General features: G+C 41.9%; 1 protein-coding gene across 1 annotated transcript; it reads right to left on the reverse strand.

Moving 5' to 3' along the window:
- Positions 1 to 241: 241 nt before the first annotated feature.
- Positions 242 to 21,539, reverse strand: mtf1 (metal-regulatory transcription factor 1). Its single transcript, XM_080741276.1, has 11 exons — positions 21,462 to 21,539; positions 18,329 to 18,851; positions 11,198 to 11,436; positions 9,690 to 9,821; positions 8,577 to 8,650; positions 7,430 to 7,557; positions 6,447 to 6,524; positions 5,952 to 6,054; positions 5,183 to 5,865; positions 4,637 to 4,706; positions 242 to 4,224 (listed from the first exon to the last, which is right to left on the reverse strand). Exons 2-11 carry the CDS (start codon positions 18,797 to 18,799, stop codon positions 3,716 to 3,718), a joined length of 2,487 nt encoding a protein of 828 aa, XP_080597402.1. The 5' UTR covers positions 18,800 to 18,851; positions 21,462 to 21,539; the 3' UTR covers positions 242 to 3,715.
- Positions 21,540 to 21,671: the final 132 nt, after the last annotated feature.

Below are 21,671 nucleotides of genomic sequence, written 5' to 3' on the forward strand. Positions count from 1 at the left end.
GTATTAAAGGAGTAGTTCACCCCCAAAATGACCTTTTTTCTATTGATTACTCATGCCATGGAGACTAGAGTTCAATAATATTTGGGGACCCGTTTCGAAACGGTTTCGAAACGGGTCCCCATCCGGAAATCAATGGGGGTAAATTTACTCTAATCAAATTTTTGTCTTAGGAATGTGACAAAAACCAAAAAATATTATTGAACTCTACTCTCCATGGCATGAGTAATCAATAGAAAAAAAAAGTCATTTTGGGGGTGAACTACTCCTTTAACATATCAAATTTGCTTTGATACAGCAGATTAGAGGTGATTGGTGAAATGTACGGTGTTAGTCTGCCTGGAACTGTCAGATATATGACAAATCAGTTTTCTTTTTCTCAGCAGTGATATTTGATATCAAAAGTCTCCCAAAAAACCCTCCACATAATTGTTTGGGAGACCTTTGAGAAGCTGAGTGGGAAAAAAAACATTTCTCTAGGGAGTCTAGGCAAATCGACACTCTGTTGCACAAGTTTCTTCTCAATATATCAGTGGGGTTTCCAATATATGGCATTGACTGAGATTACATTAATATGATTGAGCATAGGGGTATATGAATGGCAAGTCTGAGGCAGACTGTAAAGGCAAGGAGGTTTGTAAAACAGGAGTTAACGCGGTGTAAGGCCAAATAGCTCTACATGTCAAATATAGGGCATTATGCCTTATCTTTTATATCATCATCATTGCATTGTGTCCCATGTGATACAATGTTATATTATTCTTTCAATAGGAGGCTATGTGTTGTGTACAATTTAATATTAATATACAGAACTGACTGTACAGAATCCCATAGGCTTGCAGAGCTTTTCAACTAACCATGGCAAAAACATCTCTTTTCTGCATAAAATGTGACTGCCTGCTTAGGGGGAAATAATGCAAGGGAAAGAGGGTATTCTTACATCAGCCACCACACCTCTGAGACGTAATTCAAAATTCTATACAAAAATACAAATTCTAAAACAATCTACATGTTTTGTTTTTTTAAAAGATGCTCACACTACTAAATGTACTGTATTTACACATCATCGGGACACTGACCGACCGTACCCCCCCAGTTTAAACGCGCCTTTATAGCAGTCGTACACAAAGTCTGTAGTGGTGCCACAGCTCCAACTGACAAGTCGTCAGGTTTCCTTACTAAACAAGTTATTGTGCAATAAGCAGGGAAGAGTGCAGCAAAAAGTAGGGCTACTGCTAAGGGGGGGTGGTGTCAGACTGGTGAGAATGTGCATGTTGAATGAGTAACAAAATCAAGGGAAAGAAAATCAGTTATGACTTAATGCATCCCTGAGTGGGTTTATAATTCTAAAGAAAAAAAAAAAACATGTGGTGTGTTGACAGCAATTGCCTACACAGCAAGATCCTGAGTCTTTGATTTTACAGGTCCATTTTTACACTTTCAATTAATTAACGCTCAAGACTTTGCTGTGTAAAGAGTCAATTTTGCCTGTGTCTCACGAGCAGGGCTGCCTACTATACTGTGAAGTCTAGGTGCTTTGTTTCTTCATATGAAACTTGCTTTAAGCAACAATACCTTTTCTAGGAGGAAAAGAAAATCAGTAACATGACACAGAAAGCACAACTAAAAACAAAAGAAAGGTAATTAGAATAAATTAATAACCAATGATTTTGTTTCTGCTATTTTTTATAGAAAAAAAAGCATAATTAAAGAATAAAGAATTTGAATAAATTAAAATGTACAAATTAAATATTAGTTAAAGTTATAGGCAACTTATTGATGTATTACCTTAATTTAAAAAGGCAAGCAGATTCGCTCACAGGTTCCTTTCTGCTTATATGAACATACACGCAAAGAAATGAAATAGCACAAACACTAAGAAATCACATTTTCTGGAGTACACAAGTCTTCCTAGAAAAACAAAATACTGAGGAAATTACTTCATATATTGGCATTGTATGGAGGACATTCAAGGGAATGGACAGACAGCTCCAGCTAATTCCTGCAGGGAACTGTACTTGATAACCATACAAATTAATTTAGCATACAGTGCATTCTGGTCAGTTGCATACCAGCTTTAAGCATTTGATAGGACCCTTTCCCTTAGTACAGTACAAGGATAGACAGACTCAAGTTTTTTCTTTTGTTTCTTTGCTCATGTATATGAGCTTCAAGCCAGGTCAAAATGGAATCTTCCTCAAATTTCAGTGCTTACATAAATGCCAAAGCCAATTCAGAATACACCAGTGGTATTGTGTATAGCTTGTTGCCTTGCTTTGTGTGTCACAGGAATGCATTACCAGTTGCCATTTCTTCTGTGTCAGTTCGTATTAACCCTCATAAGCAATATGCCAATGGGAGCTAAAAACAAAAGGACATGGAACCAAGGAACAAATGGATTCAGATAAGAGCCCTCATATTTTCTACTCAATGTCAGACGGAACAGAATGCACTGCAGATAGAAGGTGACCAGCGCACCAAGTAAACACAGGAACACAGCAGAGGGCATTCACAGAGAGAATGAGTGGATTAGAGGCCTGTTGCGAAGCGTAGGGTTGGGAACCTTTAGGATTGTAACGATACTTTTAAACAAGCACAAGTAAATTATTGTAACATTCTTGTTGTTTGAAGAGCTTTTGGACCACTGCTCTACCCTTTAATTTTGAAATATGAACATACATCTGTGTAAAGAGACACAGATATTGAAATGAATGGACATTACTGCATATTTGCAACACAATCTCTAAAACTGTAGTCTGACTTATGCTGTTTGAGTTAGTCCCTCAAGTTGAAAATGAGCATGGTTGTGTGAGTTTCTGTGGACTACTTTCTACATATAGAAAAATATAACGTGACACTATTTTAAGTTTTTCATAACGTTATTCCCAGCAAAGTAATTATTATTATACTATTTCCAAAGTAACCTACAGTACACAGTAAAATCCTCAGGCTACAACTGCTGTATATTTCCTTTCTAATTCCAGTTTGATGATTTCGATTGATTTTAATTTATGGCTCACATTTTCAGCTCATCCTAATGACTGTCCATATGAAGTAAGAAAAACGTGGTCTAGCAGGTATTAATTAGCAATGCAATAAACCACGCTTACCGTGCAACCATACGGAAATGTTGAGCCCTGGGGGATAGAGAAACAACTTTTCAGCTTCTGTATGTACAGTAGTAGTTCACACAGAAGATGATCTAACCACTAGGCTGCTGGGGGACTGCGACTACTCGTATAGTCAAGACACGGTGCATCAAGAGATGTTTAATTTATACATCATTATAGGACAACTGTGTAACTCGCAAAAAGTCACCGATCTACAAAGACTTGTCTTCACCCTGCTTAACTGAAGTGCAACAACACTTGATTTATTTTCCCTGTTCAACACTCGCTCTGAGATCTGAGTGCATTTCACACTCTGCCCTCTCCGCTCACTCACTGCAGGACAGGTAACCTCACAGCTCCAGTCACTTGCCCGCAGCCATATAGGCGCTAATGAAGGAAGAATACATAATTTTTTAGGAGCAACGGAAAATGTGGGACCGTTAATGTAAATGTGATGGAGCGGTTCCGGTTCCCCAGTGTTGGAAATGGTTCCTCAAGAGAACCGGTTCTGGTTCCCAACCCTAGCGGAGCGTGGGCGCAACAGACACAAGACAAGCAGATGAAGGATGGGAAGCCCGGCGCCAGTGGCCCTGAAAAGGCGTCTCCCTTCAAGGGTTGCCAGTGCCGTCTGTGACCATGCTGAAGTTGTCAGTTGCGACGAGCAGCAGAGCCTCGATGTTGGCGGCCGTCTCAGGGCTTTGCAGGGAGAGGAACTCAGACACGTCCATGTTGGATAATCCATCACATGGAGGGGGAGGGATGGCGGCGGCATCTCCCATCACCACCGGCAAAGTCTGAGTTGACGAGGAAGTAGAGGATGAGGAAGAGGGGGGAATTCCTAGTCCTACGACCTCACCCACTTTGGAGGAAGACTGGGGGAGGCAGCTGGAGGGCGACGAGGGGACCACAGGGCGCTGTGGGGTTTCGGGGGCCGGCAGCGGTGGAGGAGGGGGGTCTGGAGGTTGCTGTTGCTGCTGCGCTACAACTGGAGCCGTGGAGGCCGAGCTCTTTGAGCTCTTGTCCTTAGCGTCCCTACAGTCACACTGACACCGGCAGGACTCCTCCTGTTTTATGATGATGACCGGCAAACTGAGACCAATCTGCTGCACTGAGCTGCCTGGGATTGTGGTTTGTCATCATCGCAAAAGACAAAAGATGAAAATATGTTAGTTTAAAAAAGCATAACTTGAAGCCAGTCATTCAGTTCAAATAAAATAAGTTGACACTGCTTCATTATGACTTCTGAATATCCATGCGACTGAAACAGGGTTTGAATAATAGCAATATATTCCAAGTAACTCGTATTACTCACCATGATACATCGTAATAATGCAGAGTCACGCAAAGAAAAATGTGCTATTTGTCTTTTTATCATTTCATAGTGTTGTGTTACAGAAACTCAACGACTCCAACACCCCAGGTATAAATCCGGAACACTGAAACCAATCCAAGTAAAGCTTGGATGAATTTACAATTTAACAACCTTTTGGCTGGAAGCTACACCACAATGAGGAATACATGAATCTCACCTGCACTTCCTCCCACTGGTATGGCTGTGGTGAAGAAAACCTTCTCTACTTTTGGAGCTCCTGGACGCGTCTGTGAACAAACATTTAACAACCCGGGTCACCACAGTCGCAGAAACCAAACCTCATGAACCCTAAAATGTAAGGGCCGTTCAAACCAAGCGCGATAACTGATTCTGAGACTGAGGGTGAGACCGATTGCATCACAGATGTGCTTATGCTGGATTTAGTTTGGCTGACAGTGTTTCTATTGTTCATCAAATCACTCTGAAAGTGATCCAAACGATATCGTTCACCACTATCGTTGTCGTTACAGTTGTGGTGTGGACTCGAGTTAGTACGCATTTTAAAGTGACATATAGTTATCATTCTTGGTGTGAACTCTCAGATTAGGACAAATAAAGACTATTGATAATTCCCTGCATTTCTAGCAACCCATACTTAACCACTTATGCTTTGTTTATGGGGGTTCCCCAGGAGTCTATCCTTGGCCCACTCCTCCCCCCGCCCCCCTCCCTCTACTACACCAAATCTCTTAGCGCTACTCACCACCTCCCCCGGGTTCTGCTGGCTGTTGGCGGCACTGCTGAGGATCCATTGCAGGTTCTGGTCGGACATGACCAGGCTGGGCTGCAGCAGGTTCTGTGTGGGTGCTGCAATGGTGATGGTGGCGGGAGTGGGAGCCAGACTGGGGGCCAAAGGCACGGGGATAGCCACCGCGGGCAGAGTATCCGTAGACATGGCTACGACAGCAGTAACAGCAGCAGCGCCTGGCGCCACGTTCTTCTGCACCGGCACCTCGGGAGTGGGAGCGGAGACGGCAGGGGACGTGAGAGGAGCAGTCTGAGGGGCGGCGCCTGGCTGCAGGAACGCGGGCGGCAATGCCACGTAATGCTGCTGGGGGTTAGCCTGGGTTGGAGCCTGGACCGATGGCTGGGCAGGCATATCTGGCGTATCTGTCTGAGTGCTGGCTAGGGCTGTTATGGGTACAAAGGCGGCTGGAGGCTGCGTGGAGCCAACTGCTTTGCTGATGACGGCAGCAGAGGTGGAGGTCTGAGAAGCTGGAGAGGTATGGCTGTGTTGTGATGGAGCTTCCAGGACCGGGGCGGTGTGGGGACCACAGGACGAGGAGGTTGAAGGATTGAGGTTGAGGGTGAAGGAGATGAGAGGCGAGGCATTGGTCACTCCTGGCTGAGCAGCGGTCTCCAGGCTTAAGTGTTCACCAGGGCTCTCTGGAGGAGGAGAACAAGCTGCGGTCAGTAGGGAAAGATCACATTCCATCTCAACTCAAGATGACAGGGGTTTGAAAAGTACTTGCCATTGGGAGGAGCATCGTCTTGACTGACACTGTTTTCTGGACTCTGGAACATAAGCTCAAAGATCTTCACAGGAGTCACATTGTTCAGGTCCAAATTCTGAGCCTGGAACACAATTATTGTTAGCAACAAATAATAAAACCTACGTTTTATTTGATCATCAGAATCTAAAATAGACGATCTACAAGCTCACAACGCGTTACAAGAACAGGGATGCTAGTGTTCACCAACGTGCTTTTTTCCCCAGTGAGCAGTGTATGTTTTTAACTGTTTTCAGTAGGAGCGCCACATATTTACGCTATGCTGGAAATGCCAGCAGCGTGACGATGCACTGACTGAGCATCTATTCTGTTCTGCACTTTCATGTAGCAGACAGTTGGAAAAATGTCTAATTTGGCCATTAAGATGAGCATATTCAGCTGGGGAAAATTCCTTTGTTGAAGCAGTCAAAGCTTAAAAAATAAAAACAACAGCTGTAAGGCAACAGTTAGACTTACATTATGGATGCTCTCTCGGAGGTCAGAGTCAGTGGAGATGAGGCTCAAGTCACTGAGGCACAGTGAGTGATTTGCATCCTGTAATAAAAAATAAACAGACCCAAATTATTCCAGCCACGTCTTGAGAGACAAGAATTCGATCACAAAGCCTGATTGAGATGGAAAACAGAGCCAAACAATTTCCAAATGGCACCAAAGAACAATTCCCGGCTGCTAACTAATCAAATCAGTAACACACATAACATAAATCCACATAACGCCATGTTTAATAATGGGCTGGCCCTTTGTTCCTCTTATGTACAGTAGCCCGTGAACATAGGTTATAAGATAGTCAATTCATGTTAACTAAATAACTGTTCACATGATATGCTTACATTTCAAATCACACACCATATCTTTGCTGTCAGGCAGAAACCATCTATGTCCAAAATATTAACTTAAAAAAACAAAATGTTCTTTTTTTAGAACAACAATACTGACTCATCAAAGTTGGTATGGTGACTTTATATATTGTCATACTTCAAAGTGTCCTTATACGTATTATCATCATTTTACCCAAATACAGCTCAAGTGAAGTTAGGAGGTTTTAATGTGGAGATACGTTTTTTTTTTTCCTTTTTTTTTCTTTTCTGGCTGTTCATCAATCTAATCAATGATGGAAAAAAACTCCACAGTTGGAGTTATGTGGTTTGACCGATAGTTTTGAGGATCCAATGGAGTTAGGTGGTTAAAGGATATTCAATAATAGCACTGATTTATAAATAACTAAAATAAAAAGTTGAAAATGGAGATAGCTGTTTTTTGTCCGACAGCGACGATATGCACTGTTGCAAATTTCAGCAAAAATGTATATGTACATATACATAAACATATACACCCCTTTTTCAGTAGAGCTGGTACTGTATGCAAAACAGGGTCTGTGAAGTTAGCAATCAGGAAGACAAATCTTCTGGTGAGTTGTGGTGGTGCTGTGAGTGACTCACTTCAGAAAGCGGAGTGGTGAGGTGGACAGTAAGAACCTTGTCATGGCCTCGGACGTGACTCTTCAGACTGTACTGGCTACTGAAGGTCTTCTCACAACCGTCACTTGTGCAGTTGAACGGCTTCTCGCCTATGGGGAGTAGAGAGACACATGGAGGGAGGGAGTGAGTGATAGACAATAGCGACCTTAAGCAACGCAACGGCAGATGACAACGGTAACCGGAAATGATCCGCGCTCGATAGATAAACCTGCCGTCGCTGCAGCCGTCTCTACTACGGCAGAAGGTCCCTTCCCACGTAGCGCCTACTCCGTCTGCTGTGTGTACGCGTCGCCATGGGAACCAAAGCGTTCAGTGAAAGGGGTGGGACCCCGTCGCCGCCGGGGCTTTGCTCAACCATTTTCACCGCTACGGCGATTACGTCATAGCAGCCGTAGTCCGATTGGCGTTGCCGTCCTAAAAATCGAGCTTAAAGTCGCTAATTAGATGGAGAGGGTGGGTGAAGAGTTAAAGATGCAGTGCCATGATTTCTTCCCCTCCTAAAACATTATGATTATACTAGGAGGAATATCTTTTCCAAAAAAGTGTACAGAAAGAGTTAAAATTTGTTTTTTAGGTGGCCACACCCACCAGTTCATTAGGTATGCCTGGTTGTCAGGTGGGTGGTGACCCCACACCAGGGGTTTTAATGAAGAACTGTCAACCTCATAAACACATGACAACCAGAAAAAGTACAAAAGTATCATGGCACGGCCTCTTTAAAGGACAACAAGGGTTCATATTTTAGATTGTAATTAGAGAAAAGAAAAAGTGAGTGTTAAAATGTTTTAATTTGCTTCATTCTATTGTTTTATTGAGTTTACAGAGCTAAAATGTGGGGAATGGGGACACAATAAGCCAGCGGTTTCTTTATTGCTATTTACAGTAACACTTCTAGCCCCCATAAGTCACATCCAACCATGAAAGGTTGTGTTGTATCTTGGGAATGGGCTTATACTGTGTTGTCCTTTAAGACTCACCTTGAATCTGAGGCACAGACACTTAAGTCAACATACACTTTGGGACAATCTCAACATGTCAACATAGGATGTCATAAATCCATTTTGTGACCCATTACTTTAGAGGGAGGAGAAATGAACCATTAACATACCTGTGTGTGTCCTTACATGCGTTTTTAGGTGATGGCTCGCAGCAAAAGCTTTGCCACAGCCATCATGGTCACACCTGGGGGTGTAAAGAGACACGTAATCATCAACACAAGCAGAGAGACATTTCAAGAGTTGTTATGATACCATTATTGGATTCGGATACAGCCTAAAATGCTGGATTGAGGTATTGGCGCAAGTATTACCGATCCGATATCACGTAGTTCATCATGTGACGAAAGCTCATTTATGGTATACAGGCAAACACCGTGTGGTGCTAGTGGAGGGGTAGTGCTAGTGGGATTTGGCAGTTTGGCACTATAGTAAAATGTAATTGAATTGACAACCGTTTGTTTTAAACAAAAAATATCACTTACCCTAACTTTTATATAGTCTACTACAAATTGCTCAAAATAACATTTTATTCACACACAAAAGAAGTTCCAGACTGCTACTTTAAATGAAGGCAATTACATCGGTATAAAGGACAAGCCAACTGAATGATGCATCAGATGACAGAGGTTAAAATGTATCACCATTAGGGATGGGACGATAACTGATATTATCGTTTATCGTGATAAAAAACACTCACGATAATCGTATCGTGGAGATTTATCGTGATATCGTCCTATCGTGATATCGTCCTCCGTCATGCACTGGGATCAATTCACCTTTTATCTGCCGAGCTGCATATCCGGTACCACTTAAACCCTCCATAACTGGTAAAAGGTACCGGTACTTATAATAAACGTACTTGATAGTCTTTTTCCCCCACTCTCTATCGAATGTCTTTGCCAAAATAAATAGCCGATCTACAAGCTCACAAGGCGTTTCCGTTGTGACGCCTTGAGAGCTTGTAGATCTGCTATTTTTTGGCAAATGTTCCGTCCCAGGATAATGGATTTTGATTATCGTGAAAATATTGTAAATATCGCGTTTTCTTTTGTCACAATAATAGTGATATGAACTTTTCACCATATCCTGGCAATAACTTTCTCCTAAAGGAACAGAATAGACTAATAAAGTAATGAAACGGTGACCTTCTGCTCTACAACAGATGCGCTCCTCTCCCCAGTGAGATATTATTAAAAACCCGGCATGGACTTGGCATTGCTCACCGGAATGGCTTCTCTCCAGTGTGAGTGCGAATGTGTTTCCTCAGGTCGCTGAGCGTGGTAAAGTACTTGGTGCATCCCTCTGATTCACAGTTGAACGTCTTGCCCGTGTGAAGCCTCTGGTGTGCTTTCAGTCTGTGGGGAGAAGCAAGTGTGCTTCATTAAAACACAGAGGGGAAGGCGGATAGACCAGTGGTTCTCAACCTGTGGGTCGGGACCCCCAGGGGTGTCCCCAAATTATTTTGGGGGGGGGGGGGGGGGGGTCCCCAGATGATTGGCTTAATGTGAAACATTGTTTTCTCACTTCAACAGTAAACAAACCAACATAAAGTTTAAGTGTATAGAGGGTATCTGGACATTTCTAAAGTGGAATTTAAGGACTTTTGATACGTCTAAAATGTCAAATTAAACATTGGCCAAATTGTCAAATATTAGAGGCAGAAATTGTGAAAATAGCAGATCTACAAGCTCACAACGCGAGGCGTTGTGAGCATGTAAATCTGCCATTTTCACAATAGGACCATGTTATACTGTACAAAATGTAATGCCTCAACTCTTAGTGTTTGTCAGGGAAGGGGGTCCCCAGTTAAAACATGATTATTTTGGGGGTCACAGCCTGAAAAAGTTGAGAACCACTGGTATAGACTACAGAGAGAAGACCACCTAAGAAGACTGCAGTTAGTTTTTTCAATTAAACAAGTTATTCTTTCATATTATCTTTCACCGGTATACTTTTCACAATAACCTTTTATCCACAAACATTTGTTTGACACACTTGGCAAGCACGCAACTCAGAAGACCCACGACTTCCGTGCCAAAATGACGCAGGCATCGGAAATCTCTGTGGTGGCGCTCTTGGACAGGAGAGGAAAGCAGGGCAGCATTGGTCGGCTGGCATTAGAATAGAAATCACCCTGAAAGGGAGTCAATGAATAAGGCAACGTTCTATCAAGCCCCAGGCAGGATGTCGTAGCAACTGAACCAATACTGCCTTCCCAGTGGCAATGCTTCAGTTCACCTCATATCACCTCTGCTTGTGATGGCTGACGATTCAATACCAAAATCTAAGAACAAGTTGGCTGCTGGCTGGTTACATCAAGCAAGCAATTGAATGGTTATTTATAACAAAATACGCATCCTGTGCGAAACACCGACAGCTCCCATGAGAATACAGGACAGGTGAAGAAAAATTATAAACCAAGCACATGATTCATGACAAGCTGCAACTAGTTCAAACAGTGGCTTATACTAGTGGTTTATACTAGTTGCAGCTCACATCTTATTAAACATACATAATCTACATTGTTCGAAAGACAAGTGCCAGAAGCACTTTAAATGACACACAGGCACCACTCGTTGCACAGGGAGGTTCTTTCTAGATTTGTAAATGTCTCAGAAAATGGCTCTGTCATTCTCTCTCATACCACATGTAACAGCAATCGTTTACATCTAAAATATTCGTTTTTCATGAATCTCAGTGTGCTACATAACAAAAGGAAACATAAGCTAACCTGTAGAGCGTGTTGAAGGCCTTCTCGCAGCCATGCACATCACACTCGAAGGGCTTCTCCTTGGTGTGGACGCGCACATGGATCTTGAGGCTGTAAGAGGTGAGGAAGGCCTTGCCGCAGCCCTGCTGATTGCACACAAACGTGTACTCGCCCCTGTGAGTCTTCTGGTGCGTCCGCAGATTGCCAGCTGTGCTGTAAGTCCGCGTGCACCCCTCAAACATGCACTGGTAACGCTTCACCTGAGAGAAAGGAACACAAAGGAGAGGAGGAGTACCGGTAATTAAAGGACAACTTTGTTTTTTTTACAACAAGGTTTCATATTTTAGATTGTAATTAGAGAAAAGAAAAAGTGAGTGTTAAAATGTTTTCATTTACTTTGTTCTATTGTTTTATCGCGTTTACCGTGCTAAAATGTGGGGCATGCATACAAGTGGCTAAATATGTCTTTTTAGACACAATAAGCCAGGAGTTTCTTTATTGCTATTTACAGTAACACTTATAGCCCCCATAAGTCACATCCAACCATGAAAGGTTGCGTTGTATCTTGGGAATGGGCTTATTCTGTGTAAAATGACATATTTAGCCACTTGTACGCATGCCCCCAACCACTGAAATAAGAATCTCTAAAACAATAGAAAGAAGTAAATGAAATCATTTTAACACTCATCTTTTATATTCTTTAATTACAACCTAAAATATGAACCCTTGTTGTAAAAAACTAAAGTTGTACTTTAACAATGGTGTTTTATGTTCTTTTGACAAAAAAAAGAGACTGCTAGCATCAGCAACGCTGATATTTGATGACAAGACATTCAGTTTCAGTTTTGTTACATGCATGTACAAAAGGGCATCGTTGTGAGGCTCTTCAGAGTGGGTTAGCCATATATGTCTTTGCCAACATCCGGCCAAGCTTTATATTATGCAGAACTTCACAAATCCCGGGAGATAAGGGAGAAACGTACATCCGGATTTAGCCAATTAATAAGGGGGCATGGCAAAATGTGGACGCCACAACCACTGAGTCAGTGTGACCTTTCATGGAGGAACACACTTGGTGACTCACCACCTGTCAGCACATGGAGCAGTGACAGCAGTGACTTGACTTTACCCCCGCCCCCCCTCGCCTGTGCAAGGCATCCAGACGATTTGGTTTCACAGCACCCCACTCGACTGCACTGTGGCAGTCTCCTATGTTCACATACAAAGGCCCTGAGGCCACAGGAATAAAAGCAGCCTCCTCTCTTCTCAGAAAAACGCATGCTTGCATTGTCAGAGCACAAAGCCAGGGAGGTGGAAGCTCCGGATAGAGCCCTCTCCTCCACAAAAAACACAACCCCCCCAACGTCTGAAAAAGCTAATTCAGAGGCTACTGACAAATTGCGTACTTGACATGACACAGTAACCAATGCAAAACAAGGTGTCTTGTGATGTCTTGACATATTCACGTAGCTTTGCAGAACGAGCATGATCTGAAACATACATTAGGTCATTTTGTCATGAATAATTTGCCCCTTTGACTTAATTTTGGGCCATTTGTCACTGTACATTTGCTCATTCATGAAATCATTGTTACCAAGTGCGAGAGAACAGAGATTGTCAGCATTATAAACTGAAGCATAATGATTAGATTCACAGCTACCATTAGGGTTGGAAAAGACAAAAGGAAATGAGGGCGAGGCCCATGACAGATTTCAGAATCCCTATTAATAACTGTGTTATTAAATAGTACAGATTTGTTTAATTAAATTTGACCCATAAGACCCAGTATATCAAACCAAGCACTCAGCAACTTGACCAATTCCAGATGTTGTGTCCGTTAATTATTATTTCATCACTCAGATATACAAGCAGTCCTGCTTCATGTGCAAACAATGCTGTTTTGCCCAGCATGCTTTACCTAAGGTGGTTTTTTTTAAGCAGCTGTATCTTTATCTACTGTACGTGTCCAAGTGTGATGACTGTGACCCTACAGGCCCATTTATACTATACTTTAGGCCAGTGGTTCTCAACCTGTGGGCCGGGAACCTGTGGGCCCAAATTATTTTGGTGGGTCCCCAGATGATTAACTTAATTGTGGGCTTGCTGAAAGCGAGCACACGTAATATGTTCTTCTCATTATTTATCGATCAAGTTTATTTTCCTCAAAACTTTGGCACGATTCAGTCTAGATGCATGAAGACAGACAGTTACCATGGCGGTGAAACCATAGACATAGAAAGGTAGACTCCCTCCGGCTCATTATTTTTTGGCTTGAAGCCAATCCACACTGTTTTGTATGAACAGTATTTCTAGTGAGAAACATTGTTTTGTCAAAAAGACATATTACCTGGGCACTTCAAAAATGACTACCCAGATAAAAAAGATGGAGCACTCAACTGGTCTGCACGTTCATTTATTAGAGCGACAGGGTGACTGACGTTTCGACGTTTAGTCTTCCTCAGAGTCAACCAGAACACTAAAAGGGGAGGGTATATATAGGCCCTCCCCTTGGTGATGTCAGTGACAGCCATTTTTTCATAATAAATATACAGAGAATGAAATAACAAGCATATAAAAGTAGATAACCACCACCATAAATAGACAGTTATACATACATATAATAAATACATACCGTATTTTCCGGACTATAAGGCGCACTTAAAAGCCTTTAATTTTCTCAAAAAACTACAGTGCGCCTTATAGTCCAGTGCGCCTTATAAATGGATCATTCATTGACATTGACATTCCCTTTAGCACAGCTCCATCTGTTGGATGCATAACGCAACGGTAGCGTCTATTATGTGCATTAGACCATTCATTGACAGTGTGCCTTATAGTCAGGTGCGCCTTATAGTCCAGAAAATACTGTAGTAACTATACGGTCAGTGTTAACCCTAATTAGGGCAGGTATTAAGGACTGTGGGATTTTAGAGATATCCACACATTTTTATTTTATAGTCGTTTCTTCATTTATTAATGCAGTTAATTTACCTGATAAACACTGAAAAGGTCAATATGAGTAATGACACATATTGAAGTTCTGGGTATTTTACATCCACATAAGGGCCCCAAAAGAACTAAGGTGAAAATAGCGGTCACAAAAAACATGATAGGCTTGGTTGGTCATTTACTCCCCCAGCAGATGCTGCATTGAGAGTGTATATCCAAAACGCTTCCCTTTGTAACAGTTTTTTAATAATATCACCCCCTCTAGGGGGTAGAGTGACTTTTTCTATTTCAACAAATTTAAGAGATGCGGCTGAGCCATGGTTTGCCTCCACGTAGTGGCGCGCCATGGCATAGTCTAGGTTTTTATGACGTATTGCGGTCTTGTGCTCACCTATTCTAACTTTTAGAGCTCTTTTGTCACTCAGTTAACAAACCAGCATAAGGTTTAAGTGTATAGAGGGTATCTGCACATTTCTAAAGTGATGATAATTTAAGGACTTTTTAATACCTCTAAAAAGACAAATTAAACATTGGCCAAATTGTCAAATATAGAGGCAGAAATTGTGAACATAGCCGATCTACATGCTCACAACGCCTCACGTTGCGTTGTGAGCATGTAGACCTGCTATTTTCACAATAGAACAGTGTTATACAAAATGTAATGCCTCAACTCCTAGTGCTCGCCAGGGTGGGGGGGGGGGGGGGGTCCCCAGTTCAAATATGATTCTTTTGGGGGTCACGGCCTGAAAAGGTTGAGAACCAATGTTTTAGGCCATTGTTTATGCCGAGTTCATTTAATTTGTCTTTCTGCATGTTGAAAATGTACGGATGCTAAAACATACGTATCAAAAAGGTGCAATCCCACAAGAAACTGTGAGGGCAGAAGTGAATCCCCTGCAAGACAGACACAGCAAACGGAACCGCAAAGAAGAAAGAAGGTAGAAGGGAGATGAAGAGAGATTCACATCACTTCCTCCACAGTCAGTAGAGAATAGCCATCACGTTGCATTGCATTGGGGATTGTGTAGGTCGGTAGAAAATGTTTGACTTATCCTGTCCTCTAGCTGTTTATTACATAATTGAATTGAATTAAATATGGATCGGATCTAAGTATGTGAACAATTCCCCTTGTGGCCCTCAACATATGTACCGGTATTATAATGTACATACGTATTAGTTGGAGAATAAATAAAAGCCTATAGAGTAAAAGTATAAATAAAAGGTTGCTGCGACAGACATTCCTTTCACTGCCACATCTATGATATATATTTTTTTCTTCTAAATTTAGCTGGTGCGGCTTATATTCAGGTGCGGCGTATAGTCCAGCAATTATGGTATTATAATGTACATACGTATTTGTTGGAGAATAAATAAAAGCCTATAGAGTAAAAGTGTAAATAAAAGGTCGTTGCGACAGACATTCCTTTCACTGCCAACATCTATGATGGGAGAAATGTATTGCATGTCTTATTATTCAGGTTCACACAAGCAGAGCGAAATGAACAGCAATGCCCCCAAGGTTAAGTACAGCTCTTATATATGAATGTATGAATAATAAGGCCTATAGTAAGAGCAGCAGTACTTATGGCTGCTGTGGAAAGTGACCAGCAGAAAAGATTAACAGTCAGAATGTTAATTTGGGATGAAGATATTTTCTATCTAGAAAAGTTCAGATCAGTAGCCTGCCTGAGAATATGCAACATATAACATTTCAAAGATTTAGCCTAAATGGACAGCAAAGAGAATGTAATATAAGAAAGTCTGCATGTGGGGGACAATGAGGGAACCACGGCACGCATTGAGTAATATTACACCTTTGGCTTTGAGTATGTCCTAGTTTTCTTTCTTCTTTTTATTCAAAGTTGGACACAACAATCCCCTTCAATAGTGAGATAATGCAGGTGCATGTCATGATATAGCGAGGAGGACTGGATGCAATCCAACAGAGCACTAAAGGCTCATCTATGCTTAGTTGTGTTCACTGACAAGAGCGGATCAACAATGCCATCGCAAATTTGCAGCACGATGCGCTGTGAGCTTGTAGATCGTCTATTTCCGGTGTGCAACACTCACGCACAACTACGTATAACTCTGTAAGGCTCTACAATAACAACTTCAACACAGTGGGCCTCAGTGCCACTGGGTGACAACATGGTGACAACAGAACAGTGACAACATGGTGACAACAGAACAGGGCGACTTGGGCGACAACCAGGAATAGGGATGAGACGATAAGCAATATTATCGTTTATCGCAATAAAAAACACTCACGATAATCGTATGGTGGAGATTTAATTTATCGTGATGTCGTCCTCCATCATGCACTGGGATCAATTCACCTTTTATTTGCCGAGCTGCAAATCCGGTACCACTTAAACTCTATATTTGGTAAAAGTTATATACGTACTTGATACAGTCTTTTTTTAACTCTCAAAAATGAGCCGATCTACAAGCTCACAACGTGTTGCGACACATTGTGAGCTTGTAGATCGGCAATTTTTTGGCAAATGTTCCACCCCAGGATAATGGATTTTGATTATCGCGATTATATCGTAAATCACTATTTCTTTTGTCACAATAATCGTGATATGAAATTTTCATATAGTCTCATCCCTACTAGCTAGTTTCGGATTCTGAAGCCCTTATGGCTGAGGTAATTTGTCTGTTACCAGCAGTAGTTTGCATTTTAAAAGGAAATACGCAAATCTTAGCACCCTCTAAAGCTGGCAACTACGGAATACAATGCAACTCTTTGATCAGTATGTTGGGAGGGATATGAGAAGATAGAGAGCTGTCTGGCCATTAACCCCATCAATAGACCGTTTGTCAGCCTTCTGATTGGTCCCTGAGACTCCCTGACTGGCCAACCAGAAAAAAACATTCACTTTTTGCTATCGGGGGTGGAGTTTGTGCAGTGGATATTGAATGTGGCTTTCAACAACTGTCCGCAGTGCGCGACACGGAGATCGGCCGGTACGGTGATAGCGACGGCAAGCGTCAAGCGATCTCGCTCATCATAACGAATAAGCTTCAACAAACTAGTTCACATGTACCTTATCAATGGTCTAAGAGTCACGATTGGGTACATATAATTTAAATGGGCAGAATTACGAAAAGCCAGCCTATTATGTGAGGAGAAACATTCTCTCTGTCCTCTTCCTAGTACCCAAGATGCAATGCGCTTCTCTTTCTATCTCTGATCCAGAGGATTAAACTAATTAAAACATTTATTTTTCGGGGGAAAACTACTGTTTTGCTATGTAATTACTGTACCTTTTTCTTCCCTTTTTATTAATATCACGTAGATGTGTTTTTTGTGGTACTTTATATAGCTGTAATGAGGCTATGAAGGGAAAAAAAATCCCATCCACTACCACTATAAAAGAATCTGCAAAGAGGATTCTGTCCCACTGGGATTAAACAAATTAAAACATATATTTTCGGGTAAACCCCCTGTTTTGCAATGTAACTACTGTACCTTTGTCTTCCCTTTTTATTAATATCACCTAGGTGTTTTTCCTTTGGTACTTTATATAGCTGTAATGAGGCTATGAAGGGAAAAACAAATCCCATCCACTTCCACTATAAAAACAATCTGCCCAGGGTTAATGTCCCATCATAGTAACAGGGCAGAATGGGGCGGGATTTACAAAAGGGTTTATTAGTATTTAGTTTAGCATGAGACACACAATTATAATTTGCATTCTTTGGCCATGAACTCACTGGGTGTGCTCAATGCCCTAACTTCAGGGGAAGAGAGGCTGAATTTCATAGGGAACAATAGCAGCGGGCTGGGCGTATGCAAATGAAAGCTTTAATTCAATCCTTCTAGTTCACATTCAGGTTTGCTCTGCACCTGTGCTCTCTGTTCATCGTTTATAACATCCATTGAAATCATAAATCATAAAATGACACCACAAAATGCTCCAAAGGCTAAACGGCTAAACACGCCACTCTTTTCATAATGCTTGGAAAACCAATGTGCCATAAAAAAGCTTCCTTTATCACCCATGTCAGGCTAGTGGCTATAGGCCACAAGATTGAAATAGTGGTAGTTAGAAATCACCAAGAGAATCATTAAGAATTGACGAGATCTCCAGAGTAAAATATCAACACATTAGGAGGAATCGTTTTGTAACGCTGTACCACAACACAGCCAAACATAAACACACACTATAGAAATGAAGTTCATTCAGGCCTCACCTCTCTCTGCTTGGTCTCAGGGCACTCAGAGTGCAGGGTGAGCGTGGCCCCCTCTATGTTGCGTGGCATAGGGGTGGAGCCGGGGTTGATTATGAACTGGATCTGGTCCGCGGAGATGGTGTGGTGCACGTAACCCTGTGACATGCCGTCCGGGTCGGCCATGAAGCCGTCTTCGTCATCTCCGTCGCCCTCCCCCTCGGTCAGGAAGGTGATGCAGTCTTCGTCCCCCCCACAGTGGTGGTCCTCCTCGCCCTCCTCGTCCAGCCGGATGGGGTCCTGTTCGATGAGCACCGTGGTGCGTTCGTACACGCGGCTGGACGACGACGAGGGCTCCGCGATCAGGTCGTCGTCGTCGTCGTCTTTGTCAAAGTGGATCTTATCCTCCTCCTCGTCCTCTGCGTCGTGCCCCAGCCCGTCCACCTCCACCTCAAAGTACATGGGCGCCTCCGTACGAGGGCCATTCTCGCTCATGGTCCCGGCTGCCTCTTGGGTGCAGAGGCTGGCACGCTCACGCGATCTCTACCTTTAGAAGTGGAGGAGCACACGATCAAGTCATAAGACAGTAACAAAAAGTAAAAAAGTTGATCACCTGATTGTATTCTCTGATCTCTTATAAAATCATATCAGTAAGATTTTGGCACAGCATGACGGTCCATTATGGAGACATTGTGTGTGAGGCTGTGAGCGCATGAGCAGAAAGATCCACTGGCTGCTATAGTGATAATACTGAACGGCTGAGTCAAATGTAACCCTTAAAATACAAAACTGGTTTCATGATGACTGAAAAGGTCTCAGATAACAATGTACAGCAATTCAACAAACTAGGGACGCTCTATATACATTTTGGATGATTATCCGATAGGAGATTAATTGCATGGTCAAATCGAACGATACAGCTGTACAATACAAGTATCCAGTAGTGTTTGTTTACCTTAAAACTGTTATAGTAATTGTGATTCTGGGTGCAGAAGCCGATTTCTAAAATACAGCACATTCTTATTACCTGACTTACTAGGCCTGCTGAATGGCCTAGTAACTTTAAAATATGTAACATTTATTTTCACTTAACGTTTTTCCAACTTGTTTGCTTTTATTTGTTCTACAGGTAGTCGACCTCTTTGAAAGCATCCCCAGCACTGACTGAATATGCAGCATTTGATCATCACAAAAGGCTTTTGTTTTTCAGCTTCACATTCAAACATCAATTCTGGTACTAAATGCCAAAGTGGGTCTGACTCTGAACTTGGCAAATGGCAGTAAGTGGGTCTAATCTAAGCAACGTTTGTTTTGATTTATTTATTTTACAGAAGAGAGGAGGAGGAAGATGTTTGTCTAAGTGCTTGCACTGCTTTTTATGCTGCTGTTTTTCTGTTTGGTAAGCCAAAGACGACTTTCTACCCTGGTGGACTACAATAAAGATATTCTATTCTGTTCTACTCACCAGCGTTAAAGCCTGCTTAAAAACCCTTATTTAAGAGAGTATAAAGCTGGTGATGAATAAAACCTAGTTTGCTGACAGATGTCCCACTGGAGCGCTTTCTTGGGGTTATCCTTTTAGCATCCTTTTACATGGAACTGTACCTCTGAGCTTTTTTGGGGCAAACTGTTAAAAGTATTCAATCAATTATCAAAATCAATTAAACCCTAACCCATTTGTAACCCTGAGACAGAGTACAAATGCCAAATGGAAACAAATAATCGACCCGTAAGGATCCATTCCACACCCAGGTTAAACTAACACCATGATCACTGGAACTTTCTCCTTTCATTGACAGTCAGTCACGGGACTGTTGGTGGTTGCTACTAGCACTCACTGGAAACAGAAACAGTCCCAGTTTGGCTGGTGCTACACACACAAAATCACGTATTTTCACTCCCTCCCACCCCATTTAACAGAACGCTTTTCTTCTACACTTGACTTGTCGCAAATGTCAACAGAAAGAAATGCAATGAGGCTCACAGCATGTCAACATTAAATTATTGTATCCCCTATACTGAGTGATAAAACACCAAGTATCGTTTACCAAACAATTCTACTGCAGATATTACATAAATAATTATTTCTGAAACGCACTGAGGTTACATATTGAAATATGTGCTAATAATGTTAGCAACACCTCCAGGTTAAACTGCAAATGTCAGAAGGGGGGGTGAATCATGAATGTTCTGAGTTCTTTTCGCCCAGACGCCTGTATAAACGTTATAGCATGCGTATTATTATGTATTCCATGCGTATAATAATGTCATTTAACTATAGTATACATGCTGTATTCACATTGTGAGTGACCCCCCCCCCCCTCCTCTCCTCTCCTCCCCCGGTCAAACCAATGTTAGCTAAAGCAGCTAGCCAGTGGTGGTAAAAAGTACTCCATTTTTTTTGTATTACTTAAGTAAAAGTATCAATATTGCAGTGTAGAAAATACTCTGTTACAAGTAAAAGTCAGGAATTCAAAAAGTACTTGAGTAAAACCACAGAAGTATTGACATCAAAAATGTAATTTAAGTATCACAAGTAGAAAGTACTCACTATGCAGAATGAAATGTCCCATTTCAGGTTTTCAAATGTATGCTAATCTTTTGAAAATAGCAGACCTACAAGCCCACAATGGTTGCATCGTGACGCATTTTCAAATGGCCAAAATGTAGACAGGGCTGAAGTGGTGTTTATGTTTCGTAATGTAGGTTTTTTGTAATAATAAATCTACAAAGTAACTACAAAGTTGTCATGTAGTAAAAGAAACGTGCAATATTTGCCTCAGATGTAGTGGAGTAGAAGTAAAAGTACTATCATTGGAAACACTCCAGTAAAGTGAAAGTATCTCAAAACTGTACTTATAAGTACAGTACTTAAGTCTAAAGTAAATGTACTTAGTTACTTTCCACCGCTGGCAGCTAGCTCCGTTTGACAACACTAGCTTCTACATAACATACATCACACACACACTCACACACATAGCTGTGCTAACCTGCTAGCCTATGATGCTAGCTGCTTTACTGTCTGTCGACGGATGAAAGCTTCGTATCTTCCTCGCATTTGGAGCGGAACAAAGTTTCATTTGGCCCACTGGCCAGGCGCGAGACGTCGCCAAGGGCGAGCAAGTGAAGTGAAAGAGGATGACATGGTGATATTTACCTGTGTAGATGAATTATATCCCTTTATCTTTATGGTTTTGGTTGCTTAGCACTTTCTGCTTCCCATCCCCTCCCTTTGGACACCATGATATTAGTCTCGCGTTGGCCAGGCCCCCCTGCTAACGCGAGATTATCCCCGGGTGACGTATGTGGGGAAACTGAAAATACCACTTTTGTTTATTTTGTGCAGTCAAATAAAATATAATACATT

Source organism: Nannobrachium achirus (assembly GCF_963921795.1).
Source record: "Nannobrachium achirus genome assembly, chromosome: 2".
Lineage (NCBI taxonomy): Eukaryota > Metazoa > Chordata > Actinopteri > Myctophiformes > Myctophidae > Nannobrachium > Nannobrachium achirus.